Below are 16,292 nucleotides of genomic sequence, written 5' to 3'. Positions count from 1 at the left end.
CTTCACTGGTTTAGACAATGCTCATGGACAACTGCGGAGAGCTTTCCTGTCTTGCCACCTGTAACTAGGAACACAGAGGGCAGTGCTACACCCTAAGAGAGGCTGGACAAGGGGGTGAGAGAGCTACAATTACCTAGGAAACAAAGCTTCAGGTGTTAATTAGAGATCAGCAGCTTAGGACAGTAGCAGAAATCTGTCAGCACAGGGTGGACTCGATAGGAAAAGCCTTTAGCCTCCCCACATGATCTGTCTGCTGCTTCTACTGTCACACAATAACCTTTGCTACACGATGGAATTGAGCTATTGCTGGAAATAGTTTTACCACAATAGGTCTCCCTGAACTGGCACCAAAAATAGTTTAAGTGGCATTGGAGACCAGACAAAACCTTTTTCAATACTGTTCCAGACAGCTGGACTCTTTTTGCAGGATTAGTGCTCTTTGCTAGCTGCTGCACTGTCAAGCTAGCCAGTCAGGATAGATGGACAGACAGACAGATGGGGCAAAAAGGCTTTGAACACCGGGATAGTGCACCCTGCAGGCAGGTGAGCGAAGTCTCACCTTCTGACCCTCTGGCGGTGCTCTGATGACGTATATTCCTTTGCTGTTGATTGTAGTTGCTAGAGATAAAGATGACAGTTCCACGGATCCATGGCTCTCTTTCACTGTTTTTAACCATTCCAGGTGTCGAGCAGAATCACACTACAGGGAGAAGAGGGAAGTAACTCAGATTACTCCAATTCCCTACTTCACTTTGTCTGCCAGTTCACACAGTGAGATCATCCTAAACACTGGCATGTCCAACAGAGGTCATGAGCGACAGAGTTGCCAGCAAGGGCGAAGGAGGAGAAGGGAGTTGTTGTCAGTCATGGAATAATCCCCCAGTAACATGCAGGGTGCCAGAGCTTTTAAAAGTTGACATCCCGGGACATACAATGAGCAGACTGCTAAGGGGTCTGACTATATTACACCCCAAAGAATATCAAGTCTTATCAACCGCAGCTCATATGGTAGGTAAGAGCCTGCACTGCTCTAAAGCCTCTTGTTGTACATAGGTACGCAGGGATGAATTAGCATACAGCAGCAGCTTAGGCTCAGGATCACTTTGCTTCAGTTAATTAAAATGAGAAACATAACAGGTATTTAAAAGAGCTGCATCTACATCCCCATATACTGCCCGCAGGAATGCCAGCCTGTACGTCAATCCCCCAGCTGTATTACAAAACTGGAGGGTAACAAGATGAACTGAGGGATCACTACTGCGAGATTTACCAGTTTCTTGGGTAGGTTCTCATCACTTTCCAGGGCTTTCCACAACTTCTTCAAGCACTGCATGAACTCCTCAAACCCCGACTCCCGCTTCAGCTCATACAGCAGGGAGGAGTAGCCTAGCACAGCATCATGGAAACAAGCCACGCGATCCACATCCATGTCATTCTCCCCCGCTGAGATGGAGGCCAAGTCCACAAACACCTTCAGCTCATTGATATCTTAGGGAAATGGACAATGGGGTTCAACGCTATTTTGTTTCATCTCGTTCTGCAACAAGATGCCAGCATGCTTAAGCCACGGAGTCTATAAAATCATCCCCTAGAAGCATCTCAGTGCAGACCTCTCCGCTTTCTGCTGCAAGCTCTCACTCCCGATAGCTTCACTGGGTGATCCTTCCGCATTACCCACATCCTTGGTCCTTTCTTTTCTAACAGGAGTAAACTGTGGAGGGGAGCAACAGCAGGGAAGGAAACAGAACTCTCTACTTATGGGGAGGGAAAGGGTAAGTACTTGGCCTGACGGATAGAGAATTAGCGAGGCCACTCCTGTAATTGTTAAATAAGAGCGATGGTCTTTGTTCTCTCAATTAATAAGCAACCTGCACTGAGTGTATCAGCATTGCAATCTCTGATAGCTAGCAATGGCATCAACCAGCAGGTGTCAGACAGTGTACCAGCATTTGTCAAATCCTTCCAATAGTATCAAAGTGTATTCTATCTTCTGGGGGCCACTGCCCAGAACTTTTCAAACCCACATACATAAGGGAAGTTCCGTATGAGATAGGTCAGTTCTACCTCAGCTTAATATGGTTATCAGATGGGTCAGGACCTCCTCAGATCCCGAGAAGATAGCATCACCCCTCCATCACTTGTGCCTTTGCCTGCCCAATTCCCAAAAGCAAACAGGAGGAGGACATTTATTTTACCTTCCAGAGCCTCTTTGACCCAGTTGATGAAGTCCTTCCTGAGTGCGAGTTCCTCAAGGCACCTACGACGGGGCTCTGTGATCCCCTGCAGCCGTTCCTTAGCACGCATCAGAGCGGAGCTGATGGAGTCCAATTTTTCTTTCTTAAAGGATTCAAAACTTTCCGTCTGCAAAGCATATGGATCAAAAAGAATCCACAATTTAATAATGGTCAATAAAACTTCCTCCTGGTGGGGGAATGAAGGAGGAACCCCTCTCCCACACCTGAAACAGAAGCATCAGATATTAATCAGCATGTGGCAGCTATGGTCTAGCGGATGGAACTCAGGGCTGGGAGTCCACAGACCCGAGTTACTCTGCCACTGAACCCCTGTGCTACTCTGAGTAAGTCATTTCACCTCTGTGCACCTCACCTACCTGATCTGTAAATGGGATAATAATGCTTAGTCACCTTTGTAAAGTGCTTTGAGATCTATGCAAAGCATATTATTAATTATTATTATTATTTTAAAGGAGACTGCACAGTGCCTGGCCTCAGTAAAGCTGTTCGGAGCCAAACATTAAACCTGCCAAACAGAGAAAGACTTACAACGGGGTTCAGATTTACAATGTCTTCCTAAGCAGTGTCTGAACAGTGGTTGGTTTAAAGTGAAATACTCACAAAGTTCAATAACATCTGTAGGATTCTGAAGTCACCGGAGAGGTTTAAGCCCTCTTTGACCTTGGCAATGACCTTAGCAGAGTCGAAAGCTAAGTGCAGTTCATGGTACTGCTGGATTTGCTGAAGCCGTTGTCCTATCCATGCTCTGTTGTCTACTGGGTCAAGCTTGCACATGATCTGAAGGTCAGTGCTGATCTGCTCATAATGGCTTGTAAAATCGTTGAATATAGCGTCTACCTCAGCAAACGTGAGCTTTCCGGATTTCAGCTCATTATACAGTCTTTTATATTCATGGTAACACGGAGAGAATAATTTATCATGAAGATTCAATATAGGAATAATCTGCCCTTCCGAATCCTCATATTCCTCCACCATCATTTGGGCTGCCCTCTCCCAGCAGAGCTGGAAGATGTGACTGTCTTTGTATCTGTGCATCATCTCAGCCACCTTCTTCAACTCTGGGCTCAGGTTGTAATACGTTTCTTGGGTGCCCTCCATGGGAAAGTTCAGCTCTCTCACATCCACAACTTCAGACAGTTCTTTTGTGTCCAGATTTTCGTGATACTTCTCCTCAACTTCAACAATATCCACTTTAAACAAAGAAAGTCAAACATCAGTTTGCAATTTCTTTTACCCTATTCTCATATTCCAGCTCTCTTGACCAGACACTGAATGATTCAGTACCACAAAACATCAACCTCTTAGATCCCTAGACGTATCAATCCCTTAGTAACATGAAGTACACAAAACACTTCTTCTCCTGCTCTTCCTATTGCAAGTTTCTTCACTGACTTTTTTCAGCCTCCTCTCCCTAATTGTTGCTCGTCTCATTCCCCACTTTTTGTCCAATCCAGTAATTACTGGACAAAATCATCTCTGCTGGAAACCCTCAAAGATCTCACTTCAAAGTGGTCCCCAAAAGAACATACCTTTTATAAATGCCTCCACCTTCCTGCACATGTCCAGAAGGGTTCCTACCCAATTTCTCTCTCTCTTTAGAGAGACTATTTCTTCCCTCCTCCACACTAGAACTTTTTCCAGATCATTCTGCTGCTGCTTTTTCTCTTGGGATGAGAGATGCTTATGCTCTGAAATGAAAATTGTCAATAATCACCAAGAAAACCCCATACTGTGGGGCAGAAGAAGAGTACTCATCTCCTCCAAAAATGATACACTTCAGGAGGTGATGCTGCTGCACATCAGTATTAATGAAAAACATGGAGCTGGGAGCACCATATAAAAACACCCTCCAGAATTATCAGAGTAGGCCTAGAGCCCATCCCCCTTTAAACACACAGGCATGCACACTTACGTAATTCCCATATGCAAATAAACTGTTTCTGGTGCTTTATAATAAGCTCCAAACGTTTTACTAGGATACTTCCATTCAGGAGGTTTTCAGCAACATTTGTGAACACAGAGTCAGCCACAGCCGTTAACTTCTTAGCAGCATCAGTAAGCTGTTCCAGGATCTTCCCGTCTGTTCCTATCAGAGAAACAAAGGATTTAAATCCTGAATCTTTCCTCCTCCTTCCTAGTTCTGGGCTTTTGGAGGCAACTATTGCTATATGGAAAAGAAACACACTTTATGGCTCTTCTCTTCACCATGACCTAACTGTAAAGTCTGTAATCTTGTTGTGTTGCACCAGTACCACCATACTAACGATATACATCATTCATTAGTCACCCACAAATACCCATGATCTAAACTGAGACATCTTGATACATCGTCCACTGACAGACAGCACAGTGCAAAAATCCAACCCCCATTCCTAGGATGCCATCCCTGGGGAAAAACAAAAAAGCCCCACTTCAATACCTGAAGCAACTGTCTTGTCCGTTTCTCATTTACCATAAGGTCTCAAATTTTCATCTCCTCCCCAAATCCACGTTTCGAAAACTGAAACTACAGTAGATTTTCCTTTATCCATAGACCCTGTGATTCCCTCTTACAGTACAAATCCCGGACAAGACTGCACTGGGGTTAACACAGAATACTTCCTGGTTACGCATATAGGGTTTTCCTATGAAATTTAGACAGTTCATTAACTTTTGCTCTCCAACATCCAATCTAACTATTAAGATTTATTATATCAACTCAATCTCAATCCTCCTTCCATTTGTTACTATGTACCATGGAGGAAAGAGTGGGAACATCTCTTTCACAGTCTTCCAATATAAACTTCACATAAAACTGTACCATTGAAGTTGAAAATATGCTTGATGTCAGACCACACAAGCAGATGATGCAAAACCTCATCAAAGTCATCCATAGGTTCCCCACTCTTGCTGCTTGGCCATGATTTCGTGATAACTGCTGACACAAGCTTGCCAAATTTGTCCAGGTTGTAGGAAGAGACCAGATCAAGCAGATTACCCTCAGACTGCTTAAGACACAAAGGGATGGGGGATGCACAAGGATGTGAGTAAATGGCATTTGTCCACCTAACACATTCATAAAGGGCTGTGTCATTTAGTAGGGTTCCAGGGCTGGGTGCTGGGTGATAAAGATTCATAGATATTAAGGTCAGAAGGGACCATTAGGATCATCTAGTCTGACCTCCTGCCCAATGCAGGCCACAGAATCTCACCCACCCACTCCTGCAAAAAGCCTCTCATCTATGTCTGAGCTACTGAAGTCCTCAAATTGTGGTTTAAAGACTTCAAGGAGCAGAGAATCCTCCAGCAAGTGACCCGTACCCCATGATACAGAGGAAGGCGAAAAACCTCCAATCTCTTCCAATCTGCCCTGGAGGAAAATTCCTTCCCGACCCCAAATATGGCAATCAGCTAAACCCTGAGCATATGGGCAAGATTCACCAGCCAGATACCCAGGAAAGAATGCTCTGTAGTAACTCAGATCCCTGGATGTATTGGATAAAAAGCACCTTCTTTGCTGACTTACGTTCCAAGCATGTTGCCTTTCAAGTGGCTGGCACAGTGGATGGCAAAGAGGCTGTGATGGCAAACACCAGTGAAGGTGTTAAAAGTATTTCTTCCTTGGTCCCTTTGCACATACTAACCCCTTACATTCCTGATTTCTTCTCAACATTTCGCTTTTCTAAACCAATTGTTCAAACATAAATTCAATGTACAATTTTATTTAGGTCTCAACCAACACCACTGACAGCTAGCAGGTCATACGTTCAGGAGGTTTTTAGGTGTACCTGTATCTGAGATTCCCACTTGAGAGAACGCATATTACCTGGCATGCAGCATTAACTGCTTCCATGGCACAGTTTTCAAAAGATTTGCCAACGGAATGGTCCAGTGTTTCGAATTTGTCGTGGTGATGGCAGTAGGCTGCAATTTGTCGAACTGGTCGTTCCTGTTGGGAAAGAACAGAAAATATTTCTCATTGATTTCATGTTTTAAGACTGTGTCCTCTGAAAACATGAAGAGGGAGGGGAATATTTTGAGGCAATAATAATAAAAACAAAAAAAACCCCACAAGATGAAAAGGTCAATTTTCTATTATTTATTTACTCTGCTCCCAATAGGAGTAAATACAGCCACCAGCACTCCACTATTTCCTTTTGGCTAGATGTGACAGGTAGCGGAGAGGTGTGGCATGAAGAGAGAGAGAAAGAAATATTTGGCCATTTTCACTATATACTGATATTTAATAATTAAATCTGTTTCCATCCCTCCAAAGCAGGTTTCTGGGTAAGTATCAGTTCCACATAAAGCTGTCGAGTTTTAAGCGTTTAGGAGCTTGGGAGAAAAACGCCTCTGTTTTTTTCCAGTGAAGCACCCACAAGATTCACATGCTGACAACACCACTGCTGCACCGTGTAAAAACAGAAATTTAAAAATAAAATTTTTAATTAAACTTGACATTTCTGAAAACTGGCAGGAAGGAGCCTCTTAATGGAAATGTAGCATTCAGGACCCCAACAGCACAGGAATAAACAAAAAATTATAATCAAGTTTCAGTTTTGTGGGAAGGTTGGCTTACAAGAACGAACAGCTTTTGGTGTTCAGTAGTCACACAAAATGCTGACTGTAAATTCTCTGGAGTTTTAAAATTAATATTAAAGCCAGGAACCAGCTCATCCTAGTCCACACAGAGTCACGCAAGTTGGTCAACAGGTGGGCTGGAAATGTCCCTTGTAATTACAATTTATTTTTAAACTACTACTAACAGAAATATTTCTAACCATGAACTCTCAGAACGCCATGACGAGTATAAGAAACCTGCAGCCATCACTTCCTGCCTAGCACAGTGATCTTACCGATTTAGATAGTAAATTTTTCAGACCAGGGACTGTCTCTTCCTCCCGGTATGGCTCTTTACAGTATCTAGCACAACAGGGCTCCTATGTGCTACCATTACACAAATACAATAATAAACAACAATAATAATAAATAATAATGGTAGATACAAAAATATTTTACACCTCATTTTGACAGAACTAAATAAAATATTTAGCCTGTCCAAATTTTCCAGTTTTCTTTGAACCACCAGCTAATAGCCACTGCTAGAGATGAGACAGCAGAAATACAGAAGAGATCAGGACGACAACATAGCAAAAGTTTATGCCCAATTTCATAGACCCTTTAGAAATGTTGTTTATAACAGAAGTGGTTATAGTCATTTGAACAAGCCAATGCAAAGAGTCGAATGTTTTAAGTCAATTTAGGTTCTAGTAGCAATATGCAAGGGTTGGTTCAATAGGTTCTAGCTATTATCCCTTGAGCTTTAGAGACACGCACGTGTAATGAATGAAATCTCCAGTTTCTTGGTACCTGTTTAATTCTCCCTTCCAGAACTGAAAGTAAAGTTTTCTTCCACTCCTCAGTGAAGCATTCATCAGGAAAGCTTATCCTCACAAACTGGTTCCATACCTAAAAAATAAAAATGAATACAGAGTGCAATCAAAACTAAAAGCAATCCGGGAAAGAAATCAGAGTGATTAGAAAAGGTCACTCATCTTCTATACCAGTAATGTCCACCCTGTGGCCCTCCAAGGCAACTCTTAAGAAAGTTTATATTTGATTATGAATTGAGTCTATGCTCCCTCAGCTGCATCCTACCATTTTTAAACATAAGAGTCTGAGTCAGTCTCATCACAGCACGGAGGAGGCAGGGAGCCCTACTTCTCCTGAAGCTGCAGAAACAGCTCTGGTGGGAGCCAGGCGTGTTCTGAACAGCTACTGTCCCTTCCCTACTGTAGCTGAAGCTGACTGTTGTCAAGGGCAAAAAATCAGGGGGCTGTAACTTGTTGCTTTGTTGTTTGTTCACCTGAAAGGCTGTGGGATGCCCCAAGAGAGCAAGATAGGAGCTTGAATAGTTTTGAAAGAGGCTAGAGAGCACCCAGCATGGCTGCCCTCTCCCACAGAGCCACTCAGGACAGCCCAGGAGAGGGGAAGAAGAGAAACCAAAGCAGCACCCAGTTACAACTTCCCAATTCTCTGCCACAGCTCCGGTTAGGGAAGCGTGGGGAGCTGCTCTAACCTGTGCCAGCGGACAAGCGTTCCCTAGACACCATAAGCCACCTGAGGATAGCCAGAGCACAACACAGTCTAGCTTCTCCTTCTCCCTGCCTCAGACACGCCTCTTCTGAGGAGAGGCAGGAAGCAGATCAAACTGGCTCTGTGACCAGAGAATTCCCTCATGCCAGAGGGATTCCCATCTGGGCTAATTGTGGGTAGCTTTTGCTTCCTGGAGCAGTACTGAGTGCACCAAGGACAGAATCTGGCCCCAGGTACTGATTGGTGCCCCTTGACATTTCTGAAAGCATACCTTCAGCCCTCAGGCTGAAAAGTTTGGATGCCACTGCTCTATACCCTCTCAATGATGCACCAGTCGCACCCACCAAAAAGTTGGTGTAACTAACCAGCGTAACCCAATGTGTCGTCTAGGGAGGGATGTACCAAAGTGCTACATTCAAGAACACAAACCGTAAGTTCATCAGGAAACCTGAATGTCACAAATGAATCGGTATGTCCTTGCAGTAAGTACTGCTTTAACACCTCCCGAAACCAGTTTCTGGTGGCTGACAGAGCTCTTTGGAGCACTTCTATCACTGGAATCTTCTGCATGGTTTTGTCTCTTGAACCCTGTTATACAGGAAAGAAAAAAAACTATTCTAAGCAGCAGAGCAATATACCTCTGGTTTAAACATAATGCATTATAGGTCTAAAACATAACGCTTTAAAGCACCACCCAAGCAACAAAACCCTGTTGCTTGTGGAGTACAAGAGAGAGGAGGATTGGAAGATCCACGTTCGAGAGTGCTCACTGGTCTCCTTCCTTGGCCTGACGGAACTTAGGTGACAGCATGGGATGGGGAGAAAAAGTGAAAAGGAAATCACACTATGAGACTACCTCTGCAATGTCCCCAACTAGACTGGGAGAATGAAACCAAGGCTCATAAAGCGACATAAAAATAAACTGTATGAACATCTATATAGTGAAGTGATATGGATCACAAGGCAGGTTAGAAAGTGATATTTTAGAGAAAAAAGCTACAGAAGTATAAAACTAGACCCTAAATAAAGTAGTTTATACTTCAAAAACAAAATTATGCAGCTGGATCTCAGAAGAACAGGTACTATTTTGAAAAGGTCAGAAGAATCAAAGTAATTACATGGTCGTGTGTCATTCTGGAAAGCAGTTTTGTTACAGGTTTTGGGCTTTTTTTTAGTAGAGACAATTTACATCAATCAAAATGAGCTCTAGAAAACAATATAAAAATACAGTCACCGTCCCACATCTATTCTAAACAACAAATACTATTATTTATCTAGCACTCACATCCAAAGGTTCTAATCTAGAAATCCTTGAAATGATCTCAGCATTAGTAGCAGGTAACTTGTAATATTTTAACTCTTTTGTTCTCAGGCAAATCATCTGATGAAGTTTTAGGCAGATATGCAAGCAGGATTTCCAAGAGTTCACTTGCAGCATCCTAATTAAGGAGAATAAAGAAATGAAACAAATTTCTCAGTGTAGTATTTCTGAAGCACAAGGACATTTCAAATCCTTTCAGGTTATCAAAAGAGAAGGAGAATTTAAAAAAAAAAAAATCAAAAGAACCAGGGGGTTTTATGGGCAACTTACGGTTAGGTCAGAGAGCTAAACTGTTCCAGATAGAACCTCACTTCGCAGGCGAGGCATAGTTCAAAGACAAAAGGGGAATTAGGCTTTAAGAAGAGTGTATTGAAGCCTTTCATTTACCTGTGCTGATTACGATCCAGGACATGCAACAGCGTTTCTAAAAGTTTCTCTATCATCTGCGAAAGCAAGACACAAAAATTAAACCACAGCACTAGCAATTGTCCTAAAATTGGCCCAGACAACTGTAAACGCAGAAAATATAGAGAAAACATATAGGTTTAAGGGCTTAATTTTAATCCAAATTATCACGGACACAATACATAACATTAAAAATCCTGGTGGGATTTTCAGTAATCACTAGTGCCCAATTTCAGAAACCTTGGAGGGGCCTGGTTTTCAGAACATTCTAAACATCCACCTTCTGCAAACCAGGTTCCTTTAGGTTTTTCATGTTCAGCATACAAAAACTGAGCCACCAAAGATTAATCATCACTTCTGAAAATGTTGGCCCCTGACTTTTGGATTACACCCATAAGGTAAATCCAACAGGAGGAAGAAGTAGATTCAGCAGTTTTCATTAACCTTTTCAAATGTGTGACAATAAACTTCATCTTTTCCTCTGAATTACATAGCAGGGGCAGGAATGTCCCCGAGGCATTATGGCCTAGAGGTTAGAGCACTAGACTGGGACTGCAGAGACCTGATTCCATTGCTGGTTCTGCCCCTGGCCTGCTGGCTGACCTTGGACAAGTCACTTCATAGAATAGAATCATAGAAATGTAGGGCTGGGAGGGACCTCAGGAAGTCATCGAGTCCAGCCCCTTGCACTGTGGCAGGACCAAGAACACCTAGACCATCCCTGACAGGGGTCTGTCCAACTTGGTTTTAAAGTTCCAATGACAGGGACTCCACAGCCCCCCTTGGGAGCCTGTTCCAGAGCTCAATTGCCCTTATAGTTAGCAAGTTTTTCCTAATATCAAACCCATATCTCCCTTGCTGCAGATTAAGCCCAAAACTACTTGTCCTACCTTCAGTGGACATGGAAAATAATTGAGCACTGTCCTCTTTATAACAGCCCTTGACATATTGGAAGACTATCATCAAGTTGTTCCTCAGTCTTCTTTTCTCAAGGCTAAACATACTCAGTTTTTAAAATTTTCCTCAAAAGTCAGGTTTTTAGAAACTTTTATCATTTCCCCCTCTCCGTGCCTCAGTTTCCCCACCTGCAAAGCATTCTGAGAACTACGAAATGAAAAGTTGTACATAGTACTATCCCTAACTTCACTGGCTGCAACAATCATTTTTAAAAATCCTGCAAATTAATATTCACAAATTGCAGCCATATTCTCAGTCATTTTGCAACTCCAGAGAAGGTCCAGCTTATTATGATTTCTGCCAAGGCTAAATAGATTTGCATAAACAATGCATCATTTACATCTGTAAATGTAAGTTTTCTACACTAGCTTATCCACTGTCCTGTTTTATATGAATACAGATCTACTGTAATCAGTACTGACATGGAATAAAAATAAATAAATAAATAAAAACCACACACCAAAAGGTGGCATGTCAAATGCAAAAATTACCAATCTTACAGTGAGCAACATATATCCATTTGAACTACAGGTCAACATTTTTCAGACAGATGCAGAATAATATATCAAAAATTGATTTGTTCCACACACCAGCTAGATTCTCAGTACCCAATTCAAATCATAAGGCCTGGAGGGGAAATTCAATACTTTAAGAAAATAATGTTCTCCAACCCTTTTATGTCCCAGTCCATATAAGCCAGAAATGACTCCCAATAAAGCAGTTGGGGCAGATTTTCAAAGATATTTAGGTGCCAAAAGTTGAAAATAGCTGCCTAGTGAGATTTTCAAAAGCTCCTAAACAGGTTAGGCACCCAACTCTCACTGAGACAATTGATTTTACCATTACTTGGTTAAAATAGTCAGAAGACAAACCTCCGAACTGCGCAATGTAATCTTGGTGTTCTGCAACCTGTGATAAATTCCTAGAAGACAGTCCAACAGCTCAACAGATAAATCAGTCAAAAATTCTGCCAAGTCCTGCAGAGGCAGCAAGCTGATCCACGACCTGACCAGTGTTCTGTCTACTTCTATCAAGTGCTTCTTTCCTTTCATCAGCTGCAGTAGGGCCCTGCTGAACAGAAAGAAAAAGAAAAATGGGGGAGGAGGGCTGTGAATTATACAGAAGACTGGGACAGAACACGGAAAAACTAACAAAAAGAGACATCTCCTTTGGACTCTGGTGCCATCTGTATTCAAACCTGATGTCAGGGAGAATTAAAAGGACATACTATTCATAAACATACACACACACTCTCTCTCTCTCCAAAAATAGGTGCTTTTATATTTGGGCCAGATTCTGCGCTGGGACCCTGGGAAACTGCTCTAACTTATGGCAGCCTTATTGAATGCTTATGGGCTGCTCCACAGCCCAGAACTGCTGGAGCACAGAACGCTCCAGCCATTCCCTGCTCCCACTCTTGCAACACCCCTATGCTGGGAGCTGAAAAAGGACTGCAGCCCTGGGCTGCATATATCAGTCCCATATTGCTCCCGCACCAAGGAATTCCCTTGGGGGCCCTTCTCACTCCTTTATTGCACTAGAGCAATATAAAGGGCCCAAAGGAGGGAGCGGGAGACAGAATCTGGCTACTAGTGGTTTACATGAAAGACATTTTAAACAGCATTTAACTTTTCACACAAGCAGGGAAAGTCTGCTCAGAGCCTGGATTGACCACTATGGCACTCAATTTAACAGGGATAGTGCCATGTTCATCCCCTTGACAGCATGGAGTGCAGCTCCTCCTGCCCTTCCTTGGAGATTTCACATCAGCAGCAGCCTCTTTACACTACTACGCACCGTAAGACACCATGCTTTTGCTCGCAGCACTAAAAAAACCCCAGAAAACACATAATTCCAGCATGCACTGCAGCTACATTCAACATCTTACACGTCATAATGACTCATGCACCGTTTTCTTTCTTTTAAGCCTCTTTATTTAATTAGAGCTCATCAAAAAGTATCTGAAATTGTTAAGAATGTACATTTGTGATGCTTGAGTTAAGCACTAAGAAAGAAATCCTTTGAGAAATTAAGACATCTGTCTAATGGGTTATGTTTCGGTCACATGAGATTTAAAGCAACCTTGACAGAAGAACCTAGGAAAAAATCGGGATTTCTCCACACATGCACGATTACATATCACAGTCACCAAGCTTACAGCATTCAGTTCAACGCATGCACGCAATGCGGATACTCTGCCTTCTTCTATATTCCCCATATGGTAAGGTGCACTCGTGGACTTTCAGCCTAAAACATTAATAAGAATAAAAGATGTATTCATATACCCCAAACCACCAATGGTGATGTAGTATATTGTTTAGCTAACTGAGCTAAGCAGCCAAGACTTTTAAGCAACGGGGACATCATCAGTTATAAAGCACTTCAAAAACTAAGTAACTCTGGAAAACTCACTTTTTATAAGACTCCTCCTGTTTCTTCCTGAACTCAAAGAATAGAAGACCTTCCAGTCCTGCCCAGATCTCTTCAGATTTAAGGTGACTATCCACCATCATGCCTTCATCAGAGTCAAAGGAAGGAGTGAAAAAGTGCAGAACAGGGAGGATACACACCCATTGGTCAACTTGCTCATCGATGCATCTCTGGCACAAGCGGCTCAAGTACTGTTTCATGCTAGAATGGATAAGAGATCATCCATGTTAGGAATGGCTAGTAAATATGTTTGTCACACAGTTTTGGGCACAAAAGTAAAAATCTCAGGGGTGCTGCCTGAGCAAGTACATATTTACAAATGACATTTTATTACAGCAGCTTGCAACCACCTCCTCAGAAGGGGCGTACAAGTGAAGAACTAGAAAGCAGCTGTAACCTTGTCTCTCACTTCACAAAATCTGCTGATAGGACTACAGTTGTGGAAACTGATGCCTCCTGTCCCAATATTACAACTGAAAAACAGAGGCAAGGTTTTACTACACACATCTGTGATCACTATAACTATTTGAAACATCTCATACAGTAAGTGCCAGCTTGAAGGCACTGGGAAAGCGTGTTCCTTAGAGGGAAATGTCTGAAGACAGTGGTTGAGTATACCATTCTGCAGAAGGCAGTTAAGAAGAAATAAATGAGTCTTTCAACTAATCATCAAAGGACTTTCACAGACAACAAATGCTGAGAAATGGGAAGAGGGAGAATACAGCACCCGAGAATGTAATCAGATGGTAAATAAACAAACTTCCACACCATCTTCAGGCCATCTGTAAAATGATTTTAGTCTGTGCCAAATTTCCTCCAGCCTGCAACCAAACTCTGGGTGGATTTGGGAGTTGGGCATGCCATTGTGGTTATCAATGCATATAGCCACTCTATCTCAGATCTTCCCTCTCCAACTTCCTCAAGCCCCCAAAACATCTTCCACACACAAAAAAGCCCCATGCCAAATGAATGAGAGGATTTAAAAAAACTCTGAGGGAATTAGCAAGCTAGTTTCTGTTTTTATTAAAAATACCACAGCATGACTGTTCTGCATACCTGGCTGACTGATACACACTTCAGTTCCATCCAATCCAGATAAGAAAAGTGCAAGACGAATATACATAGTTAAAGGCTGCCTCTGCTTAAAAGTATTTTCATAAGTTTAGTCATTCCACACATCCACTAAATGCTACACCCTCACCTTACACACCCCAAAACTAATAAAATACCTACTAAGAAACCACTGAAAACACTGCCTTATTATGATTCATTTCCTGGAGTAGGATTTCTTGTGGCTTCTGCTCCAAACACAGAAGGCTGCATACTCGACTCAGATCCTCTTTGTTTGTTGGAAGTCCATAGTGTTCACCCAATACAACACTGATCAGCCCTAGTCCCAACCGGCTCTTCACTGTCACATCCTTGGGCGGAGCGTTAGCACTGTTCCGATCAAGAAATGGCTGAGCTACTTTTCTCAAGTAGTCCACCAGTAACTCCTTCACCTAAAACAAAGGGAAAGGGGTTAAAAAGGCACATAATCCAACTGCATTGATCAAGTTTTTTTTTTCCCCTAAAAAGGGGTCATCACTATCTCTTTCCCACTATTCCTCAGATAGCTATCAGAACGGTATCCAATGGTATCAATGATGACTGTCTTATTGCAGGGCAAAGGTTTGTTTATTGCTGCTTATGACGCTAGAAAGGCATGTTTGGATTTTCATGCCTGACCATTGTAGATTGATGACGAAGTGACATGGGTTAGATAAAGCCATCTTCCACACCACCAGAACTGAACCTTCCAGAGTCTGTTGCTCCTAAAGGCACCACTTCAAAGTTTCTATGTCCAAGAGCAGAAGAATGGCCATACTAGATCAGATCAATGGTCCCTCTAGCCCCGTATCCTCTCTTTCAACAGTATCCAGCGCCAGATGCTTCCGAAGGATGAACAGAACAGGGCAATTATTGAGTGATCCATCCCGTTTTCCAGTCCCAGTTCTGGCAGTCAGAAGTTTAGGAACACCCAGACATAGGGCTGCATCCCTAATCATCTTCGCTAATAGTCGTTAATGTACTTATGCTCCACGAACTTATCAAATTCTTTTTTGAACCCAGTTATACAGCAGCAGGTTTAAAAACACACAAAAGGAAGTATTTTTTTCACACAACACACAATCAACCTGTGGAACTCCTTGTCAGAGGATGTTGTGAAGGCCAAGACTATAACAGGGTTCAAAAAAGAACTAGATAAATTCATAGATGATAGGTCCATCAATGGCTATTAGCCAGGATAGGCAGGGCTGGTGTCCCTAGCCTCTGTTTTCTGGAAGCTGGGAATGGGCGACAGGGGATAGATCACTTGATGATTCCCTGTTCTGTTCATTCCCTCTGGGGCACCTGGCACTGGCCACTGTTGGCCAACAGGACACTGGGCTAGATGGAGCTTTGGTCTGACCCAGTGTGGCCGTTCTTATTCCTACCCTGTGTTTAGTATTTTTAACCAATTACTATCAGTGAGAGGACCTTCCTTCTTATCCCATGACTGTTTATTTTGCTTAAATGCCTTTGGTGTGGAACCTTGTCAAAGACTTCTTGAAGGTCCAAATACACTAAAACCACTGGATCACCTGCTTCTGATGTACTTAAAAAAACAACACACACTTTGCTGTTTGCATTAGGGCAGGTCTACACTACAGCCCTAAGTCAACCTACGTTAGGTTAATTTACAGCCACCACAGTAATTACTGTGGTGGCTGATGTCCACACTACCCTCCTTCGGACGGTCGTGCGCATCCTCACCAACTGAAGGTGGGCAGTCTAGGGTGCTGAGAGCCCTCTGCGCAGCTGCCCAC

General features: G+C 42.7%; 1 protein-coding gene across 12 annotated transcripts in view; it reads right to left on the bottom strand.

The window, feature by feature from the left end:
* The window catches only part of RNF213 (ring finger protein 213), a 96,082-nt gene that overhangs the window by 48,039 nt on the left and 31,751 nt on the right, over positions 1-16,292 (bottom strand). For 10 of the 12 annotated variants that reach the window (XM_078848407.1, XM_073310522.2, XM_073310521.2 and 7 more), the window contains 15 exons: positions 14,677-14,945; positions 13,426-13,644; positions 11,886-12,084; positions 10,039-10,094; positions 9,616-9,769; positions 8,760-8,918; positions 7,605-7,703; positions 6,061-6,183; positions 5,056-5,242; positions 4,168-4,341; positions 3,785-3,943; positions 2,856-3,445; positions 2,196-2,361; positions 1,271-1,488; positions 560-700 (listed from right to left, as the gene is read on the bottom strand). In XM_078848407.1, coding sequence (XP_078704533.1) covers positions 560-700; positions 1,271-1,488; positions 2,196-2,361; positions 2,856-3,445; positions 3,785-3,943; positions 4,168-4,341; positions 5,056-5,242; positions 6,061-6,183; positions 7,605-7,703; positions 8,760-8,918; positions 9,616-9,769; positions 10,039-10,094; positions 11,886-12,084; positions 13,426-13,644; positions 14,677-14,945 — 2,913 coding nt within the window. The remainder of the gene's footprint in view (positions 1-559; positions 701-1,270; positions 1,489-2,195; positions 2,362-2,855; positions 3,446-3,784; positions 3,944-4,167; positions 4,342-5,055; positions 5,243-6,060; positions 6,184-7,604; positions 7,704-8,759; positions 8,919-9,615; positions 9,770-10,038; positions 10,095-11,885; positions 12,085-13,425; positions 13,645-14,676; positions 14,946-16,292) is intronic. The other 2 variants (XM_073310516.2, XM_073310515.2) reach the window with 2 other exon arrangements.

Source organism: Lepidochelys kempii, chromosome 14 (assembly GCF_965140285.1).
Source record: "Lepidochelys kempii isolate rLepKem1 chromosome 14, rLepKem1.hap1, whole genome shotgun sequence".
Lineage (NCBI taxonomy): Eukaryota > Metazoa > Chordata > Testudines > Cheloniidae > Lepidochelys > Lepidochelys kempii.
Note: the sequence above shows the minus strand (reverse complement) of the source record. Positions and strands in the feature narration are given on the sequence as shown.